This window comes from Phalangium opilio, unplaced genomic scaffold (assembly GCF_054372755.1).
Source record: "Phalangium opilio isolate 3A_F unplaced genomic scaffold, DU_Popi_V2 ptg000042l_1, whole genome shotgun sequence".
Lineage (NCBI taxonomy): Eukaryota > Metazoa > Arthropoda > Arachnida > Opiliones > Phalangiidae > Phalangium > Phalangium opilio.
Window position 1 is genome coordinate 2,670,504 of NW_028324166.1, and position 17,485 is coordinate 2,687,988.

The window sequence follows — 17,485 nt, forward strand, 5'->3', positions numbered from 1 at the left end:
AACTTCTTTAGGGTGTCCCTTAGACAGGGCTCCCATACTAGGTCCCTAATAGTCCCAACTTCCCAAGGTCCTATATTTATATATATGTAATTATTAACAGTGTAAACAAAAATATATGTAAAAAGCGTTTGAAATAACTTTCTATTTTGTTCAAAATTGGTAAGAAGATTTCGGTAGGGTCGTACCGCAGGATAATGTCCCCTTCTTTAAAAATAAGCTAGTTGAATAGTTCTCATAGAACATTCTCTCTGATAGAAATACCACGAATAAAGAATACGCGTGAGGAAATTTCTTTTCACGCTATAGGATACGCAGCTCCCTATCTACAACGACAGCGTATTCGGTATATACGCTGTTCCAGCTTCGGTTGTCAGCACGCTCAAAGCTAGGCCTACCGAAGGGAGGGAAGGGTCCCATCTTACCACTTTTCTCCCTTCTTTGATGCTCTCCCCTTTGGCATATCAGCCTTGCTTTTAAGTTCTTCCTAAGTTGCTAAGATGGTTTGAGTGTTTTTAAGGAGTGCATATATAGGCCTATTTGTGTTTTGAAATCATTGAAAATTTTGTAATATCTCTCAAATAGAAATCAAACTTCAATTTGGCATTTTGAATTTTTATTCATACTGGATTTCACGACGGTTTTTGACTTTTATAAGGTTTGGTTAAAATATTTGACGGGCACATATTTGCATGGAATTTAAAATGCTTAATCCCCTCAAAATATAAAGACCATCACACCTAGCAAAATTTTAAACGAAAACGTCATTAGTGCTAGCATGATGGTAGATTAGGTTCATGAAAGGTTAAGGTTACGTACAAGTGGGGCTCAAGCCCCTTTAGTGCATATTTCCTGTGCAGTTTGCCTGTGAAAAGTTCCCTTAGTAAAACAAGTCTGTCTATAATTTTTTTTAAAAATATAAATTCCGGCCCAATAATTTTTTTTTTATTTGAGTATCGATTTTTATCGGGTTTTCAATGAACTTCAAAGAATAATGATGATAGTATCTGAGTAGCTTGGAAAACATCAAAATTTTGTATGCTTTTTTTCGATTCCAAATATTATTTTTAGGTTTGGTAGGCCTATAGAGTAATGTCAGTTCTACTATGCAAACGTCATACCATAGAGTAGTGTCGGTAGAGGGGGGAGTAGACTGTGTATCCCTCCCTCTAGGCGCGCCTTTGTAAGAGGGGATACTGTACGCGCCTGGTAGGAGGGATGACACTTAGCTAAGAGATAGAAGGGTATGACGTTTGCATACGTAGAACTGACATCTAGCTCTAGCTCAGTGTCATCCCCCCTACCAGGCACGAACAGTATAGCCTCTTACAAAAACGCGCCTAGAGGGAGGGATAAACAGTCTACTCCCCTCTCTACCAACACTACTCTATAGTATCTCAGATAATCCAAATTTTTTTTTTGGGGTTTTTCAAGCTACTCAAAACTATACCTTGACCATGAAATAATAATTAAACTGATATAAAGTATCAAAGTTCGTTTCTTTATTGATCAACGTTATTTCACAAACTTACATAGTTAACAAAAATATTTCTTTGGTATTTTAAAAGAATAACATTTAATTTTAACGTAATTTAGTTAAAGTTATTTAAAACTTCAAAATAGGAACGTTAAAAGTAGGAACGATACTTATATTAAAATTAAGCATTTAATCAACTTCCTCGATGATGGGGCCTTGATTTGATTTCTCGCTTTGGTACCCAGTTCCAGCAGCACCTCCCGCGTTTCCGGAAGTGTGAAGTTTCATCATGATGGGACTACATTGAGATTGAAGTTCCTTTAACTTATGGTCGTACTCATCTTTTTCGGCCAAGGAGTTGTTTTCAACCCAGTTCAAGGCTTCGTCGCATAGTTGGTTAACGTTTGACTTGTCAGATTCGGTTAACTTGTCAGCAGGCGCTTCGGCGATGGCTTGCTTGACGCTGTAAGCGTAGCTCTCGATTTGGTTGCGAACCGTGATCCTCTCCCTTTGTTTATTGTCCTCCTCTTGGTACTTTTCGGCTTCGCGAACCATGCGGTCGATATCTTCTTTGGACAAACGTCCCTTGTCGTTCGTGATGCGAATACTGCTGCTTTTACCAGTGTTTTGGTCCTTGGCCGTAACGTGAAGAATACCGTTTGCGTCTAAATCGAATGTAACTTCGACTTTAGGTACACCCCTTGGTGCTGGAGGAATGCCGCTGAGTTCGAAGGTACCTAGAAGGTTATTATCCTTCGTCATCGCCCGTTCGCCTTCAAAGACTTGAATACTGACTCCTGGTTGGTTATCAGCGTACGTTGTGAAGATTTGCGAGGTCTTGCATGGGATTCTAGAGTTTCTTTCAACTAGTTTGGTCATAACACTGCCAGCTGTTTCTATACCCAACGATAAGGGTGCCACGTCGACTAGTAAGACGTCCTTGATGACATCACTTTTGTCTCCAGTGATTACCGCGGCTTGGACAGCGGCCCCGTACGCGACTGCTTCATCAGGGTTGATTGACATACAGAGATCCTTGCCGTTGAAGAAGTCTTGAAGGAGTTTTTGAACTTTAGGTATTCTGGTTGAACCCCCGACTAAAACCACGTCGTGTATCATTGACTTGTCCATCTTAGCGTCCTTAAGGGCCTTCTCGACTGGTTGCAATGTGCCCCGGAAGAGATCAATGCACAACTCCTCGAACCTCGCCCTACTAATTTTGGAGTAAAAATCGACTCCTTCGAAGAGTGCATCAATTTCAATCGACGCTTCTGAGCTGCTTGATAATGTCCTCTTAGCTCGCTCGCAAGCTGTGCGTAATCTTCTCATGGCTCGAGGGTTGTTTCTGATGTCCTTTTTGAATTTTCTTCCAAATTCTTCAACGAAGTGACTGACCATTCGGTTATCGAAGTCTTCGCCGCCTAGATGGGTATCACCGGCTGTGGATCGAACTTCGAACAGCGATCCTTCGTCGATGGTTAGGATTGAGACGTCGAAGGTACCGCCACCCAAGTCGAAGATCAAGACATTCTTTTCACCTTTCAGGCTTGAATCCAGCCCATACGCCAAGGCAGCAGCTGTGGGTTCGTTGATGATACGAAGAACATTGAGACCCGCAATGGCTCCCGCGTCTTTCGTCGCTCGCCTCTGTGAATCGTTGAAGTACGCCGGTACTGTGACAACCGCATCTTTAACTGGCTTACCCAAATAAGCCTCGGCTGTTTCTTTCATTTTACTTAGAACCATGGAACTAATTTCTTCCGGATTAAACTGCTTCCTCTCACCCTTGAATTCCACCTCAATCTTTGGCTTACCACCTGAGTTGATAACTTTGAAGGGCCAGTGTTTCATATCGGCTTGCACCGTTGGATCGTCAAATTTTCGTCCAATCAGGCGTTTCGCGTCGAAAACTGTGTTTTCCGGGTTCAGAGCCACTTGAGACTTGGCTCCGTCTCCGATTAGACGCTCAGTATCCGTGAAGGCGACGTAACTGGGTGTTGTTCTGTTACCCTGGTCGTTGGCGATGATCTCGACCTTTCCGTGTTGGAAAACACCTACGCAGGAGTAGGTGGTTCCCAGGTCAATGCCGATTGCTGGGGCTTTATCCATTGCTATAATAGTTTAACTTTTAAACGACTTGAAAAGATATCGTAGCTTTTCAAAAATTGCGCTGAGATTATTTTTTGGTTCACTCTATCGCCTCTCGTGTTTTGACTGGCTGGGGGACGCGATCGCCCCGCTTATATATTTGCAAAGAGAGGTTCTGGAAAATACTAGAAGGGAATTGGCCTTATTCCTGATCAACGCCACCGAGGCGTAGCGGCGACTTTTGGAACTATAATAATACGGTAGCCAATTACAGGTGGCGCTGGAGTCGATGGACTCTGATGGAGATCTGTTATTTTCTATGTTTTGATTATTACCGCTTCAACTTCAAAAAACATGTTTTAACTAATTATTATTAACCGAATAATCTCCAAATAGACCAAAATCGAATGAAAACTTACTCCGAAAGTCTTATTTCATAATATTAGACAGAATAAGAAAGGTAAAATCAACTTTTAATACTTTTGAAACCATATCGCTTGTTAAGCCTTGGCTATTCACATGATTCAAAATAGAGAAAATAACAGATCTCCATCAGAGTCCATCGACTCCAGCGCCACCTGTAATTGGCTACCGTATTATTATAGTTCCAAAAGTCGCCGCTACGCCTCGGTGGCGTTGATCAGGAATAAGGCCAATTCTCTCCGAGGCGGTGCGTAAGGCTTAGCTTAGTGAAGTATCCTGACAGTACAGCCATAGTTTAACTAGAGGTTTCTAGAGAATTGTCAGACGTTCGTGTCGTCCAATAGAATGTTGAGTAAACCTCTTCTAAAGAATTGATCAATGACTGTTCACGCGTTTCCCCTAACATCTGTTTATTCTATGTAAGATCTCGAACATTATTTCCTAATGTAACGATTTTCGAGATCTTTCTAGAAAGCAAAGGTTGAATTTCGTACGAAGTATTTAATATCGCTTAAATTATAAATATAAATATTGAAATAATAATTTTCAGGAGTAAAAAAAAATTAAAGTGCTCATTATATAAGAATTAATGGGGATTGGAGCCGTTTAATATTATATTTCATCCAAATTTATTTTTAGGGTAAGTATGGCAATTAAAACTAATTTTAAGATATTGTGGGATTGAAAAGGTGAGACCAAAAATCCGGTTCAATTCAGATTAGATTGATTAATTCTATTTTAGATTGATTTTGGTTAGAATCATGTTTAGATCGGCTTGGTCAAGTTTAGATCGGCTTGGTCAAGTTTAGATCGGCTTGATCGAGTTTAGATAGGCTTGATCACTTGATCGAGTTTAGATCGGCTTGATCGAGTTTAGATCGGCTTGATCGAGTTTAGATCGGCTTGATCGAGTTTAGATAGGCTTGATCGAGTTTAGATAGGCTTGATCACTTGATCGAGTTTAGATCGGCTTGATCGAGTTTAGATCGGCTTGATCGAGTTTAGATAGGCTTGATCGAGTGTAGATAGGCTTGATCGAGTGTAGATAGGCTTGATCGAGTGTAGATAGGCTTGATCGAGTGTAGATAGGCTTGATCGAGTGTAGATAGGCTTGATCGAGTGTAGATAGGCTTGATCGAGTGTAGATAGGCTAAGTCGCGTTTTGTTAAATCATGTTTAGATCAGGTAAATCATGTTCTGATTAGTAAAGTTATATTTAGATTCGGTAAATCATGTTCTGATTAACCAAATTTATTCGTTTCACCAAAAGCGGATAAAAGTGTCTAATGTGAACGCGTAGCGTATTGCGCAACAGACAGGCATTGTTCCAGTTTAGAACGCGTTCCATCATAGTGTGTCACTTGGCATTATAGCCAAAGTTCAGTTGGGCCTAGCGGTTCATTGCTCTCTGTGTCATGTTGTCGGTAGAAGTTAAAATGAGAATGTAGCTTTTGTGCCGTTAACAAGATACCGACTGTTTCTTGCTTTGAGAAATCCCATTCCAGGATTTTCTTTATATCTAAAAATACCTAATTTAAATTTAGTGTGTCGTTTAAAGCGATATGCGCGAAATTTTACTAGTTGCCAGAAAGTCGGGAGGTGGTACTTACAGAAGTAATATGATGATGTAAGTACGATAAGGGAAAAATAAACGCGTCAAAAGAATTTTTATAGTGATGCTTCATACTAGTTGAGATGCGGTTTGAGCATGGGTATGTATGAATACTAACGTATTATGAACTCCAATCTCTCCAGGGCCGTCGCGAGAGGGGGGCAATTCGGCTAGTTTTCCCGTGGCCCGTACCTTCTACGGGGCCCGGCTCACCCTTAGGGCTGTCTTGATGGGGCCAGCGGTTTCGTCATTTTCCCCGGAGCCCGCAAACTCTCTCAACTTCTGTAGAAGGTTTTTATGACTCTTAATCTAAAAAAAATATTCCGACGGGCTGACGGCAATTGCTCCGTTTTCTTCAAGCTGTTACTATAGTTATAGAACTAATTCAATCTCAACTGCCTTTATCTGGCAACCCTCGAGAACGGCAAACACCCACATTTGCCATACTAATATATATTATGTTATTAATGGTACATGTGCGAGGAAATGAGAGCGTCCCTCTGTTGCCAATTCCCCAAATTAGATCTTAACCCCAGAGCCTTAGCCAGATGATCCGAATTTTAAAATTCCTTAACCTTGGCACTACACCGACCCGAATCTAAGGAGCCAAATCAAAACAAATCCCGATCTTCGCGAGCTAACATCGTCGAAAAATTGTCTCAGTTGCAACATTTAAATTTCAAGTTCGGAAACATGGTTTATTTTGTTAACGACTATCACAGGGCTATCGTTAGACCCTTCGTTTTACCGACGCGTCATTGCGAGCGTTACCAATTGGCGAAATTCAACCTCTATTCGGAAATGGATGGTCTGTACACCAGGACCACCAATTACCTTCTACCCTCGAGTCTCAGATCGTGTTCTGGCCGAAGTCATTGTCATATGCGTCATAACGCGGATCTGACCCGTAGGATTTACCGCATTGAAGATAATTTGATGCCAGCAAGAAACCCTTTCTTGCCAGTGATTTCTTGTTATTATTAAATTTGTGTGCCATAAACCACGGGATTGAAATTGTTACTGTTTGAAACCAAGACTGGATGGCCATAATGTATGGATCCATTGATTTTGACAAGGATATTTCGAAAGGAACGACTTGTTTGTTTAAATCGATGAGTGGGATTTTAATTGTATGATCTGTTAAGTTTATTGTTATAATGGTAGCTCTGGTTAATAAATACTATTCTATTTTGAGTCACTGTTCTTCATTTATTGACTAAGAATTTTAAGGTTTTTAAATCCAGTAAGATTCAAGAGAGATATTTGAGTTCCCGAACGTCGTGGGGAAAACATCAATTCAAAAACAAACCCCATTTTCGTAAAAATAAAGGTGGGTTTGAAAGACGAGTGTTGAGTTAGAGGACTGTGGTTGGTCTAAACTGTATAGAGCTATCTCTGAATCCTTACTGTGATGACGTCACCCATGCCATTTGCCCATAGAACCAAAGCGGTACCAAACGTCAAAACTGAGATAGCTCTATTGCCAAAGTTGAAGGCTTTCAGCATGGCTGCCTGAACCAAAAGTTCATAGTTAAAACCAAAAATACTTCTTTGAAGTTTGCTCACGCCATGTAAGACAAGAAAAACCCCTTTAGCCTCAGAATAGTGTCGACCCCCCCTTTGCTTATGATCACGTGGTATGATTACCTTCACGACCATAGACAGGGAACCTGCGTGAACAGGCTCAATATAGTAGCTCTAGTACCAAAAATTAACGTTTGGATCGCCACCATAGAGTACTCCTATGAGAGATTCAGAGCAGACTTAGAAATAAGGATAATTTTTAAACTAGTCCTTGGGACCAGTGACCCCCCCCCTAGTGTCCTAAATAATAAACTGGTCTCCGGAGTGGTCCCAGCCTTTGTTCTCCTATCGATTTGCAATTAATAAACTGGTCCCGAGGACCAGTAACCCCCACTTTTTGAATTAAAAAACTAGTCCAAGCAATTAATAAACTGGTTTTGGACCAGTGGACGTGTGCTATTTCTAAGTCTGATTCAGAGAGAATAGAAGTTTAGAACTATTGCCATCCATCGTAATTTCATAATATTCTTATATTCAGCCCGAATTATATTTCGTTAATCGTATCGTCTGCTTTTATGTCTGTAACAGTACAGTAGCGGTGTTTTTACGGATCTGTTGTTCCGAACCCGGAAACTAATCGTTAAAATGTTAAAATGTCACAAATAACTTAATGAAAATGTAGTAAAAATATGTAAAATAGTGTAGTAAATAGTTAGACCTATTAAAATAGTGAAAAGGAATTTGTTTTCAGTCTTAGAAAAGCCGAAAACACTCCAGGTTTGGGAAAATGGATTTCAAAACAGAAAGGTAAGCCTTGCAGGGAAGCCTAGGCCCATCCCCTAATGCTAAATAATTAAGTTAATAAAGGAAAATTAAACATTTTAAAGTATAATTAATGTTTATGAGCACTTAGAAGTTCAACTTTCCTTAAAATAAAGTGGTTAAATTAAATACAAAACCCTCATTGTTGCATATAGATCGGAGGCATTTTCAGTTGCGTTAGTTTCATCAACGCAAAGACCACCACCTCCACCATGGAATACTACAGCCACTTTGGAAGAACTTACTCTAGATTCCAACTTTGCATGGCTTCTATGCGCTTTATTTTTTGCAATAAGTTGGGTTGTATACATCACGTATTACAATTCACGAATTATCGGCTTTATCATAACTAAAATACTAAACAGAATTTATCCAAGCGGCTACATAAAGATTGGTAAGGTGTTAGCAGTTCGTTTTGGTTCACTCTTTGGGGTAAAATTCATGAAAACTGAACCACTCTAGGATCATTCTGCGTTTCGGTTCTATCTGGGAAAATAATGTTCCGAGACGTGGCTTTTATTAATGAAGATTTTACAATCAGGGCACAAGATGGTTGGCTGATTTTCTGTTGGTGGAAACCATATTTTGAAAAAGACATTTCTGATGGTAAAGCCACATTTTAGTTGATAAACTCTGCCCCAGTTTGGTTTACAGGGTTCATACAAACCTGGAAAAATCAGGGAAATAAATAGGGAGCTAACAGTTCTGACCCTGAAACGTCACACCCTTCTATCTCTTACTGGAGTTTCATCCCCTCCCCCTAATGGTTGGAAACAGTATTCTACGCGCAAAAATGCCAACCAGAGAGGGGCTGCGTGACGTCAGACTATCTCTTCCCCCTAACCAGTTGTTAGCTCCCTATAGTTGACAAAAACCTCAGGGAAAACTCAGGGAAATTTCGAATTTTTAGTAAAATTCAGGGAAATTACGAATTTTTAGTAAAATTCAGGGAAATTTGCGTCACTCCTAGTAATTAATCAAAATGTTCATGAACATCCTCTCCATAGGGTTAACATTACACTAAACTTTGGAGGCTCATAACTCTGATTCTATTAGAGATACGGGGATGTTCTTTGATTATGTAATAGTCCCATTTGCCCCCCCCCCCCTCCTTCGTTAACATTTGCTCCATAGGATACTCCATATACGGGAAAAACCCTGAAAACTAAGGGAAGTATATGGGAAAAACCTGGAAATCTCAGGGAAATTTGTTTTCCAAATGTTGTATGAACCCTGTTTCTTTAGTTCAGTTCAGGGAATCTTTACATACTTTTCTATATTTTTTGTGACAGATCTTTCACATTGTGAAACTCGTTTATCAGTTATGTTAAATGGACTCGAACTTCACGTTTACAATCGAAGTCAGCTTTATACTAAACTCGAACGTCTATTTGGGTTAGAATCCAAACTGAAGAAAATGGCGGCAGCTAACAGTGTCACAACAAAAGTATAAATTAAGATATTTGTTTATTTAAGTGTTTAATGCGTTAATGTTAATTAAATTTAATCCATGATTTATATATAAGAGTTCTAGTAAAGTGCCATCAAACAGGAACGCCGAAAGTGGTGGTGGTGGTGGTAATGATGCCAGTGATACGCTTGAGAGCCAACAAAATTCTGATATTAATCGTTTTGACTGGAAAGATTTGGTTCCTGTCATAAAAATTGAAATATCAATGGTAAATTTCTTCTGCAGTTTTTTACGCTATTTACAGGTCATAATTTTTTTAGCTTCCGGACTTAGGTGATTTTTTTTTAATATTAATTTTCTTAGGGTCGATTGGTATTTGGTAACCGTTTGCTTCCCACAACGCTTTCGGTCAGTTTTGAAGAAGCCATAATAGTTTACACTAGTAAACCAGCGTCATCTCGTTTGGATTTGTTCACGCACATTTGCAAATGTACCGGGGAAAACTTCAAAGTTCTTCTAGCGCCCTCTCCAAAATACACTGGGATGACTGATGAACCTCCTCGTTACATGGGGGAAGGTTTTGTCGTTCTTCAATCAAATTATGTTGATTTATACTATTACCAAGATGAACCTGGTAATTAGTTTAATTTTATGCTATTCTTGCATTTTTGGAGGAAGTCCGATAACTATAGTTGACTTAATTTTTAATTTGCAAAATCAGGCAAGGTATCAGCTACTTTAGAAACTGTGAGAATGGCCAATGGTGATATTGTTCAAAAGGCGACAAATCCACTTTGGGGTCTTGATATCAAGTGTGGGAAAGGAACGGATTTCTCATACGGACCATGGGCTGATCGCCAAAGGGAGCAACTCTTCAAGTTCTTTTTCCCGCAGGTACCTAATTTTATGAGGTCACCGTCCAATAGATGGAGACACTTTTGGCGTCCCACTCCACTAGATGGAGACACTTTTGGCGTCACACTCCACTAGATGGAGACGCTTTTGGCGTCACACTCTGATAGATGTAGACACTGTTATGAGGTCACTCCCCTATAGATGGAGACAATTTTGGCGTCACACTCCACTAGATGGAGACACTTTTCACGTCATACTCCACTAGATGGAGACACTTTTGACGTCACACTCCATTAGTTGGAGTCACTTTTGACGTCACACTCTGATAGAGATAGACACTGCTATGAGGTCACTCCCCTATAGATGGAGACACTTTTGAGGTCACACTCCACTAGATGGAGACACTTTTGACGTGACACTCCACTAGATGGAGACACTTTTGACGTCACCCTACAATAGATGTAGACACTGTTATGAGGTGACCCTCCATTAGATATAGACACTGTTACGAGGTCACACTCCAATAGATGGAGACGCTCTTATGAGGTCACACTCCAATAGATGGAGACGCTCATACGAAGTTGCCCTCCATTAGATGTAGACACTGTTATGAGGTGACCCTCCATTAGATGTAGACACTCTTATGAGGTGACCCTCCATTAGATATAGACAATGTTATGACGTCACCCTACAATAGATGTAGACACTGTTATGAGGTGACCCTCCTATAGATGTAGACACTTTTATGACGTCACCCTCCGATAGATGGAGACACTTATGAGGCCACACTCCTGTAGATGGAGACACTTTTGACTTCAGCCTCCGATAGATGGAGACACAGTTATGACTTGATCAGACAGTCTAAACCCTAAATAGTCTATAATTAGAATAGATGCTGAAATCCCTTTAACTTTGTATTTCGGTTATTTTAAATGAATTTCTAATATTCAGGTTTGAAATTTACGTTCACAGGAATATCAAACATTGGAACCTACTATAGAACCGAAGATTGGTGAACTAAGACGAGCACAAGCGTTTGATTTACGTCTTAACACTTTAGCCGATGCTACAGTGGACATTTTGTTCTCTAAAGAAAAGGTAAACGTACAAAAGGCCCAGGATATGATCTACATTGAACAGAAATTAAACTTCTGAAGTTATTGCTTTCACGGTATCGGCAATTGCTTTTTATGCGCGCGCTTTGTTTTGGTTAACAGCACTCAAAATGCCTTGCAAACTGCACTTGGGATGGTTTATAATTAGAAGAAACTCCATGAACAGAAACCCGTGTTTAGAATGGTGTTTTTCCTTGTGTTTTTGCAACCAATTCCTTGCAGCTTTTTTTCGGTTTAACAACGCTTTGATATTAATTTTATTTTGTATAACTTATTTATTTTTTTGTGTAATTAAAAGTCATCGAATGTATTTTTTTTAATTACCAGAAGAAATTAACTAACTTGATTAACAACTTCCATATTTTTCTTTGTATGTTTTTTATTTATAATAAATTTTAGGAAACGAACGCAATTCATATGAATGTTGGGCCTGGATCGTATTTAGAAGCTACTATTCCCTGGCTAGTCAAAGAAAATGGTTACATGTCGCGCGTTTGTGGGCAATTACTTCATCTGGACGCATCTACTAGTCTTCAGTATAGATCTCTCGTCGAAAGCGAAACACTACAGGTGAGATAGGCTGTAGAGGCGTCCTTCCTTGTTGGTCTGTACCTTAATGTCCTTTGCTTGGACAGAATAAGTCTCTTAAAAGGGGAGAGGTAAAGGAAACGGGGAAGGAATAAAACGGATGCGCATATCTGCTTATTTAACGCGCATTATTGGAAAAGGACTTCAAGGACCTGCATAACTGAAAGCTTTACGCGAATTACTTTAAATACGAGAACGTGTCACTTGATTGTCGTTATTAGAAAAATTAATGTATTCTAGCTGGGCTAGCAAAAATATAATCACAACTGAAACATACTCGAACCACCGCAGAATGATGCGTGAAAATGTAGCGTACTATAGTAACGTTGTTTAAAGATAGTGGGAACCAAATTTTTCTCTGTAGTACTCTGTCCCTGGCTGTTATAAGCGATGTCTGATAGTTATAAGCAAGATTATGACAGTTATAAGCAAGATTATGATAGTTATAAGCGATATCTGATAGTTATAAGCGATATTTGATAGTTATAAGCGATATCTGATAGTTATACGCGATATCTGATAGTTATACGCGATATCTGATAGTTATACGCGATATCTCTTAGTTATAAGCGATATCTAATAGTTATACGCGATATCTAATAGTTATAAGCAAGATTATGCTAGTTATAAGCAAGATTATGCTAGTTATAAGCAAGATTATGCTAGTTATAAGCAAGATTTTGCTAGTTATAAGCAAGATTATGCTAGTTATAAGCAAGATTATGCTAGTTATAAGCAAGATTATGCTAGTTATAAGCAAGTATGCTAGTTATAAGCAAGTATGCTAGTTGTAAGCGAGAGATCGGATAGTTAGTTGTAAGCGAGAGATCGGATAGTTAGTTGTAAGCGAGAGATCGGATAGTTAGTTGTAAGCGAGAGATCGGATAGTTAGTTGTAAGCGAGAGATCGGATAGTTAGTTGTAAGCGAGAGATCGGATAGTTAGTTGTAAGCGAGAGATCGGATAGTTAGTTGTAAGCGAGAGATCGGATAGTTAGTTGTAAGCGAGAGATCGGATAGTTTTTTGAAAGATTTAACTGATTTCACGATGTTATGTATTTCGTTTATTGTAATTAGTTTGATGTGAAAGTACATTACCCTTTACATTGGAACGATCAGCAGGAATGGCAATGTACCTTAACTGGATGTAAAACAACAGTGCATCTAATCTATAGTCACAAAGTTTTCTTTCAAGGTAAGGCGCGTACGGTCGAAGTGCCAAATTAATTAAAGCAAAGCACGGGTACAGCGGATCCCCTACGAGTTAACTTTCCTTCTGTGCGGGATTTACTCCAGTTTATCCCCTACAAGGTAACTTTCCTTTCGAACTCCACTTTTGGCTTGGCGAAGGCAGGAGGCGTTTGTGGGCGGGATTTATAAGTGCACTTTTAAATCCCGCTCACTAGTATTCGGCAAGCTAAAACCAGAGTTCAAGAGGAAAGTCAACTTGTCGGGGATCCACTGGACCCGCGCTTTGTTATGTACTCATAGATATGTGCGTAAATATTTTGTATTTTAAGAGAAATGTTATAACAAACACGACTACTTATCATACCCTTAACGCTATTTCATTTAGTTAAATTTCTAACAATGGTGGCATGTTATATAATTATTATTTGTATAGCTCTCATGGAAGATTGGGCTAGCAAATCTCGCCCGGATATACTTCGCTTTGTACCTTATACTTGGCATTTTAGCCTGATACTAAAAGAGTTTGAGCTGATACTGGTCACAAACGAACACAACTGGATTGATTGTTCTTCCCAATTACAAGAAAATGGTAAGCTTTTTATCGCACCTGTATTAATTGCTTCAAATCGGGGATACATTCAGCCAGAGAAGTGTAGGCCTACCACAAAGCGGGCTAATTGTAACATGATTCTTCCTAACATCAATCAATTTACATTTGGAGTGCACAAGGTTACTAAACCGAATCACATACGCGATAAATAGTTCCCTCATCATTACTATATCTATTAGCAGTGCTTAACTATTTGCCAAGGCTCATTGCGCTTTAGTGTTTTTGTCCCACGTCAAGATAGTCCAGGTTTGTGGGTTGATTGCTGGGGATTAAGTACCAACAGTTACAGAATTCACCCCTGCACGCTGCGATAGTTACCCATCTAAAGTTTGATGAGTATAGGAGAGCAAACAAAAATGGTGCCATGAGCCCGGGAAGAATCATGTTACATAAACAGTTATAGAATTCACCCTAGCACGGTGCTATGCTCATCTGAAGTTTGATGAGCGGTAGAGCAATCAAAATGGTGCCATGAGCCCGGGAAGAATCATGTTACATAACTAAAGTATTAAGAGGGGAAACAGAGTGCCATCCTTCTTCTATTATTCCCTTCTGACCTTATGTATTCCCGCCTCACATGAGTCAGGATGATTTTAATTAGTGTTATCGGTTCACAGCTCAATTAGCAATTTGTGGAGAACTCTTTGATCTGTCATTTGATCTACCTTTCGTCGAGTTCCTTCCACCTATTGTTTCTTTGAAATTTTGGATTCAAGTAAGTTCTGTGGTTCAATTTCACAGATGGCACTGTATCAAACACTGTATGTTTCATTCGGTAATTCCCGATTTTCTTTACTAGGGTGAATGTGTGGCTCTGTCAGCTCATATTCCCGAAGCCAATCCAAGTAAAACCTCCGTGCTTATCATGGAAGAATCTGCCAAATTGTGCAACCGTGATGGTTCACTCAAACGTTGCTCGATTGATAGTGATAAGAAATGGAGAAATGTTACTACAAAAAGGTATCATTATGGAATTTTTAAGTTGACTTTCCTTCTGAACTCCGGTTTTAGCTTGACGAAGGCTAATGGGCGGGGCAAATGCCTTCTGCCTTCCCCAAGCTAAAACTGGAGTTCATAAGGAAAGTCACCTTGTAGGGGAACCACGTGACCCACTCTTTGCTACTAAAAAATAAAAAAAAATCAAATAAGGAAAGCTACATCATCTTCGCCATTTTTAACTTTCAGTTCTGGCTGGGTCGAGTGCTGGACAGTTCCTATAGTTGCTCTAAGTATAACGTACTCGTATTACCCCGCTCCTCCGCTTGGTATTCACGGATTTGATATGGATATCACGACCCCTGAAAAGGAAGAAATTTTACTGTCCCCGATAAGGCCAAACAAATCTAGGAAGACTCCGGCGAATGTCACCGACGAAGATTACAATTTATCCGCTAGTCAGACGAACACGCCCGGGGTCGAGAAGCCGAATAGCGGAAACAAGTCGTCCAGTCAACCGCCACCTGATTTTGATCCGACTCTTCTAGCTCCGGATAAAATTCAGATGGAGTTGGAAATTGGACCTTCCGTTCTCAAACTCTACGGAGCGCTACTTTGCTATTTGATTCAAGCTAAAGTGAGTACATTTTTATGTTTTATAAGTATGGGCCACTACTCGGTCGGCTACTCGTTTGATTACTCGGTCGACTGGCTACTCGTTTGATTACTCGGTCGACTGGCTACTCGTTTGATTACTCGGTCGACTGGCTACTCGTTTGATTACTCGGTCGACTGGCTACTCGTTTGATTACTCGGTCGACTGGCTACTCGTTTGATTACTCGGTCGACCCTCGTTCGATTACTTGGTCGACTGGCTACTCGTTTGATTACTCGGTCGACTACTCGTTTCACTACTCGGCCGACTACTCGTTTGATTACTTGGTCGACTGGCTACTTGTTTCATTACTCGGTCCACTTCTCGTTTGAGTACTCGGTCCACTTCTCGTTTGAGTACTCGGTCGACTACTCGTTTGAGTACTCGGTCCACTTCTCGTTTGAGTACTCGGTCCACTTCTCGTTTGAGTACTCGGTCCACTTCTCGTTTGAGTACTCGGTCCACTTCTCGTTTGAGTACTCGGTCCACTTCTCGTTTGAGTACTCGGTCCACTTCTCGTTTGAGTACTCGGTCCACTTCTCGTTTGAGTACTCGGTCCACTTCTCGTTTGAGTACTCGGTCGACTTCTCTTTTGTGTACTCGGTCGACTTGTGTTTTGAGTAGACTAGTTGTTATTTACTTGGTATGGAACTCAAGTTATTCGCGAATAATAGACCAAGGCCTAAGGTATAATATAGAATTCTGAATCAGTGTCCCTTATTAAAGATTTTACACGCGAATAATCAACAGTTTTTCAGAGAAGTTTAATGTTTGAAATTATTAGAAATAATTATAGGAGAGTTTGTTAAAAAAACTCGGATGGTAGAATCTTTTTGCCAAGGCCTAATTCTATAAAATTATATTGTGATTTTTAGGACAACTACTTAGGCGAGAATCAGGCCTTTACCGACTTTTCATCAACTCTAAGTTCACTTGGAATGCAAGTTCCGGCAAACGATCCAAAGAAAAATGATCCGGACGATTCCACGGGGAACAATGGAGTGGAGAACAAAGGTGTTGAAAAGATATTCGATCCTCGTCATTATCGACCTTTGGATGTTATCGTGTCGTTAACGCTTCATGATATTCATGGTCACATTATGAAGGTAAGTAATTGCTTTATATTAGGGTTAAAGCAAGTCTCGGCTGTGGTTTAGTTCAAGTAAATGCCACTAGATGCTCCCATAGTCGAGGGGTGGAGCTGACTGACCCGATAAGCTTAGCAAAGGGTACTCTTTTAGAGGGCTTAGACGAGTTCTGATTGGTTCTGGGAAAATTGGGGTGTAGTAGATTAGCCACAATGTTGGAGGAGCCCCACTGAAGACAAAATTTCCTTTAAAGGTCCAATGGGAGTTAAGCAAATAGACCTAACTCAGTTGTGACGTCAGTGCCTTGGTAAACGTCACGAGCTTAGCTTTGGCAGTGGGTGGCCATGTTTGGTACCGCTTTGGTTCTATGGGGAAATAACATGGGTGACGTCACACTAAGTCTTCCGAGATAGCTCCATATATAGGGAGAATCAGTGGCGGCTTAAGTCAAGTGGAGGCCCCAAGCGGTAACCATTTTGGGGCCCCCAAACTCAAGATATAAAAATTAAATAGTAGTTGTAAGATGAAATTTATTTAAGAAGGCTTAAAATAGCGTCCGGTGCGCGCCTGATAGTCGACAATCCCCCCTTAATGGGTGGGGGGAGGAAAAGGAGCCGGGACTTTTATTTTATCTTATATCGTTTTTTTTGGGTCGCCTGAGAGCGCTCCTAGATCGCTCCAAATTTACGTGTTACGTCATCGCTCTAGCTCGGAGGACCGAATGTAGTTGCTCCGAATGAATGAAAAAGTTTTTTCAGAGCGATTTTGTGACGTTTCCAGGCACTCCGTATCTAGACTCGGAGCGGTTGGGATCAATCCGGGAGGAAACCGGAAGTGAGCGACTGGGTCATTGTAAGACGCGCCGCCGTCTCGGAGCAGCTCGTTTTTATCGCAAAGAAAAACGCTATGTTTTCCACCATCTTTTTCTTTTACCTTTTCGTTAAGCCTTGGTTTGGTTTTTGGAACTCGCGAAATCATAGGTACACTTGATTCGATTTAGAAACAATTACAGAACGAACGATTTTCACGTAGAGACACATATTCAAAATCCATCAAGTTATGTATGTTCAAAACCTTTAACTAACTTGTTCATGG

The 17,485-nt window shown here is 40.2% G+C and overlaps 2 protein-coding genes and 1 long non-coding RNA gene across 3 annotated transcripts in view; 2 read left to right on the forward strand and 1 right to left on the reverse strand.

Moving 5' to 3' along the window:
* Window positions 1-1,477: 1,477 nt before the first annotated feature.
* On the reverse strand, window positions 1,478-3,710 carry LOC149678312 (heat shock protein 70 B2-like). Its single transcript, XM_089836303.1, has one exon. The coding sequence runs from the start codon at window positions 3,581-3,583 to the stop codon at window positions 1,664-1,666; it is 1,920 nt and encodes a 639-aa protein (XP_089692429.1). The 5' UTR covers window positions 3,584-3,710; the 3' UTR covers window positions 1,478-1,663.
* A 512-nt stretch (window positions 3,711-4,222) lies between these two features.
* On the forward strand, window positions 4,223-6,791 carry LOC149678313 (uncharacterized). Its single transcript, XR_016366059.1, has 2 exons — window positions 4,223-5,612; window positions 5,741-6,791. It is a non-coding gene; the product is annotated as an uncharacterized LOC149678313 (long non-coding RNA).
* An 874-nt stretch (window positions 6,792-7,665) lies between these two features.
* tweek (transmembrane protein KIAA1109 homolog tweek) overlaps window positions 7,666-17,485 on the forward strand; it is a 51,409-nt gene continuing 41,589 nt past the window's right edge. The window contains exons 1-15 of the mRNA XM_089836304.1: window positions 7,666-7,928; window positions 8,099-8,337; window positions 8,406-8,549; window positions 9,236-9,390; window positions 9,470-9,622; window positions 9,718-9,988; window positions 10,076-10,248; window positions 11,182-11,307; window positions 11,724-11,894; window positions 12,988-13,105; window positions 13,535-13,690; window positions 14,329-14,426; window positions 14,511-14,671; window positions 14,897-15,284; window positions 16,178-16,408. Of these exons, the coding sequence (XP_089692430.1) occupies window positions 7,909-7,928; window positions 8,099-8,337; window positions 8,406-8,549; window positions 9,236-9,390; window positions 9,470-9,622; window positions 9,718-9,988; window positions 10,076-10,248; window positions 11,182-11,307; window positions 11,724-11,894; window positions 12,988-13,105; window positions 13,535-13,690; window positions 14,329-14,426; window positions 14,511-14,671; window positions 14,897-15,284; window positions 16,178-16,408 (2,604 nt within the window). The 5' untranslated portion in view covers window positions 7,666-7,908. The remainder of the gene's footprint in view (window positions 7,929-8,098; window positions 8,338-8,405; window positions 8,550-9,235; window positions 9,391-9,469; window positions 9,623-9,717; window positions 9,989-10,075; window positions 10,249-11,181; window positions 11,308-11,723; window positions 11,895-12,987; window positions 13,106-13,534; window positions 13,691-14,328; window positions 14,427-14,510; window positions 14,672-14,896; window positions 15,285-16,177; window positions 16,409-17,485) is intronic.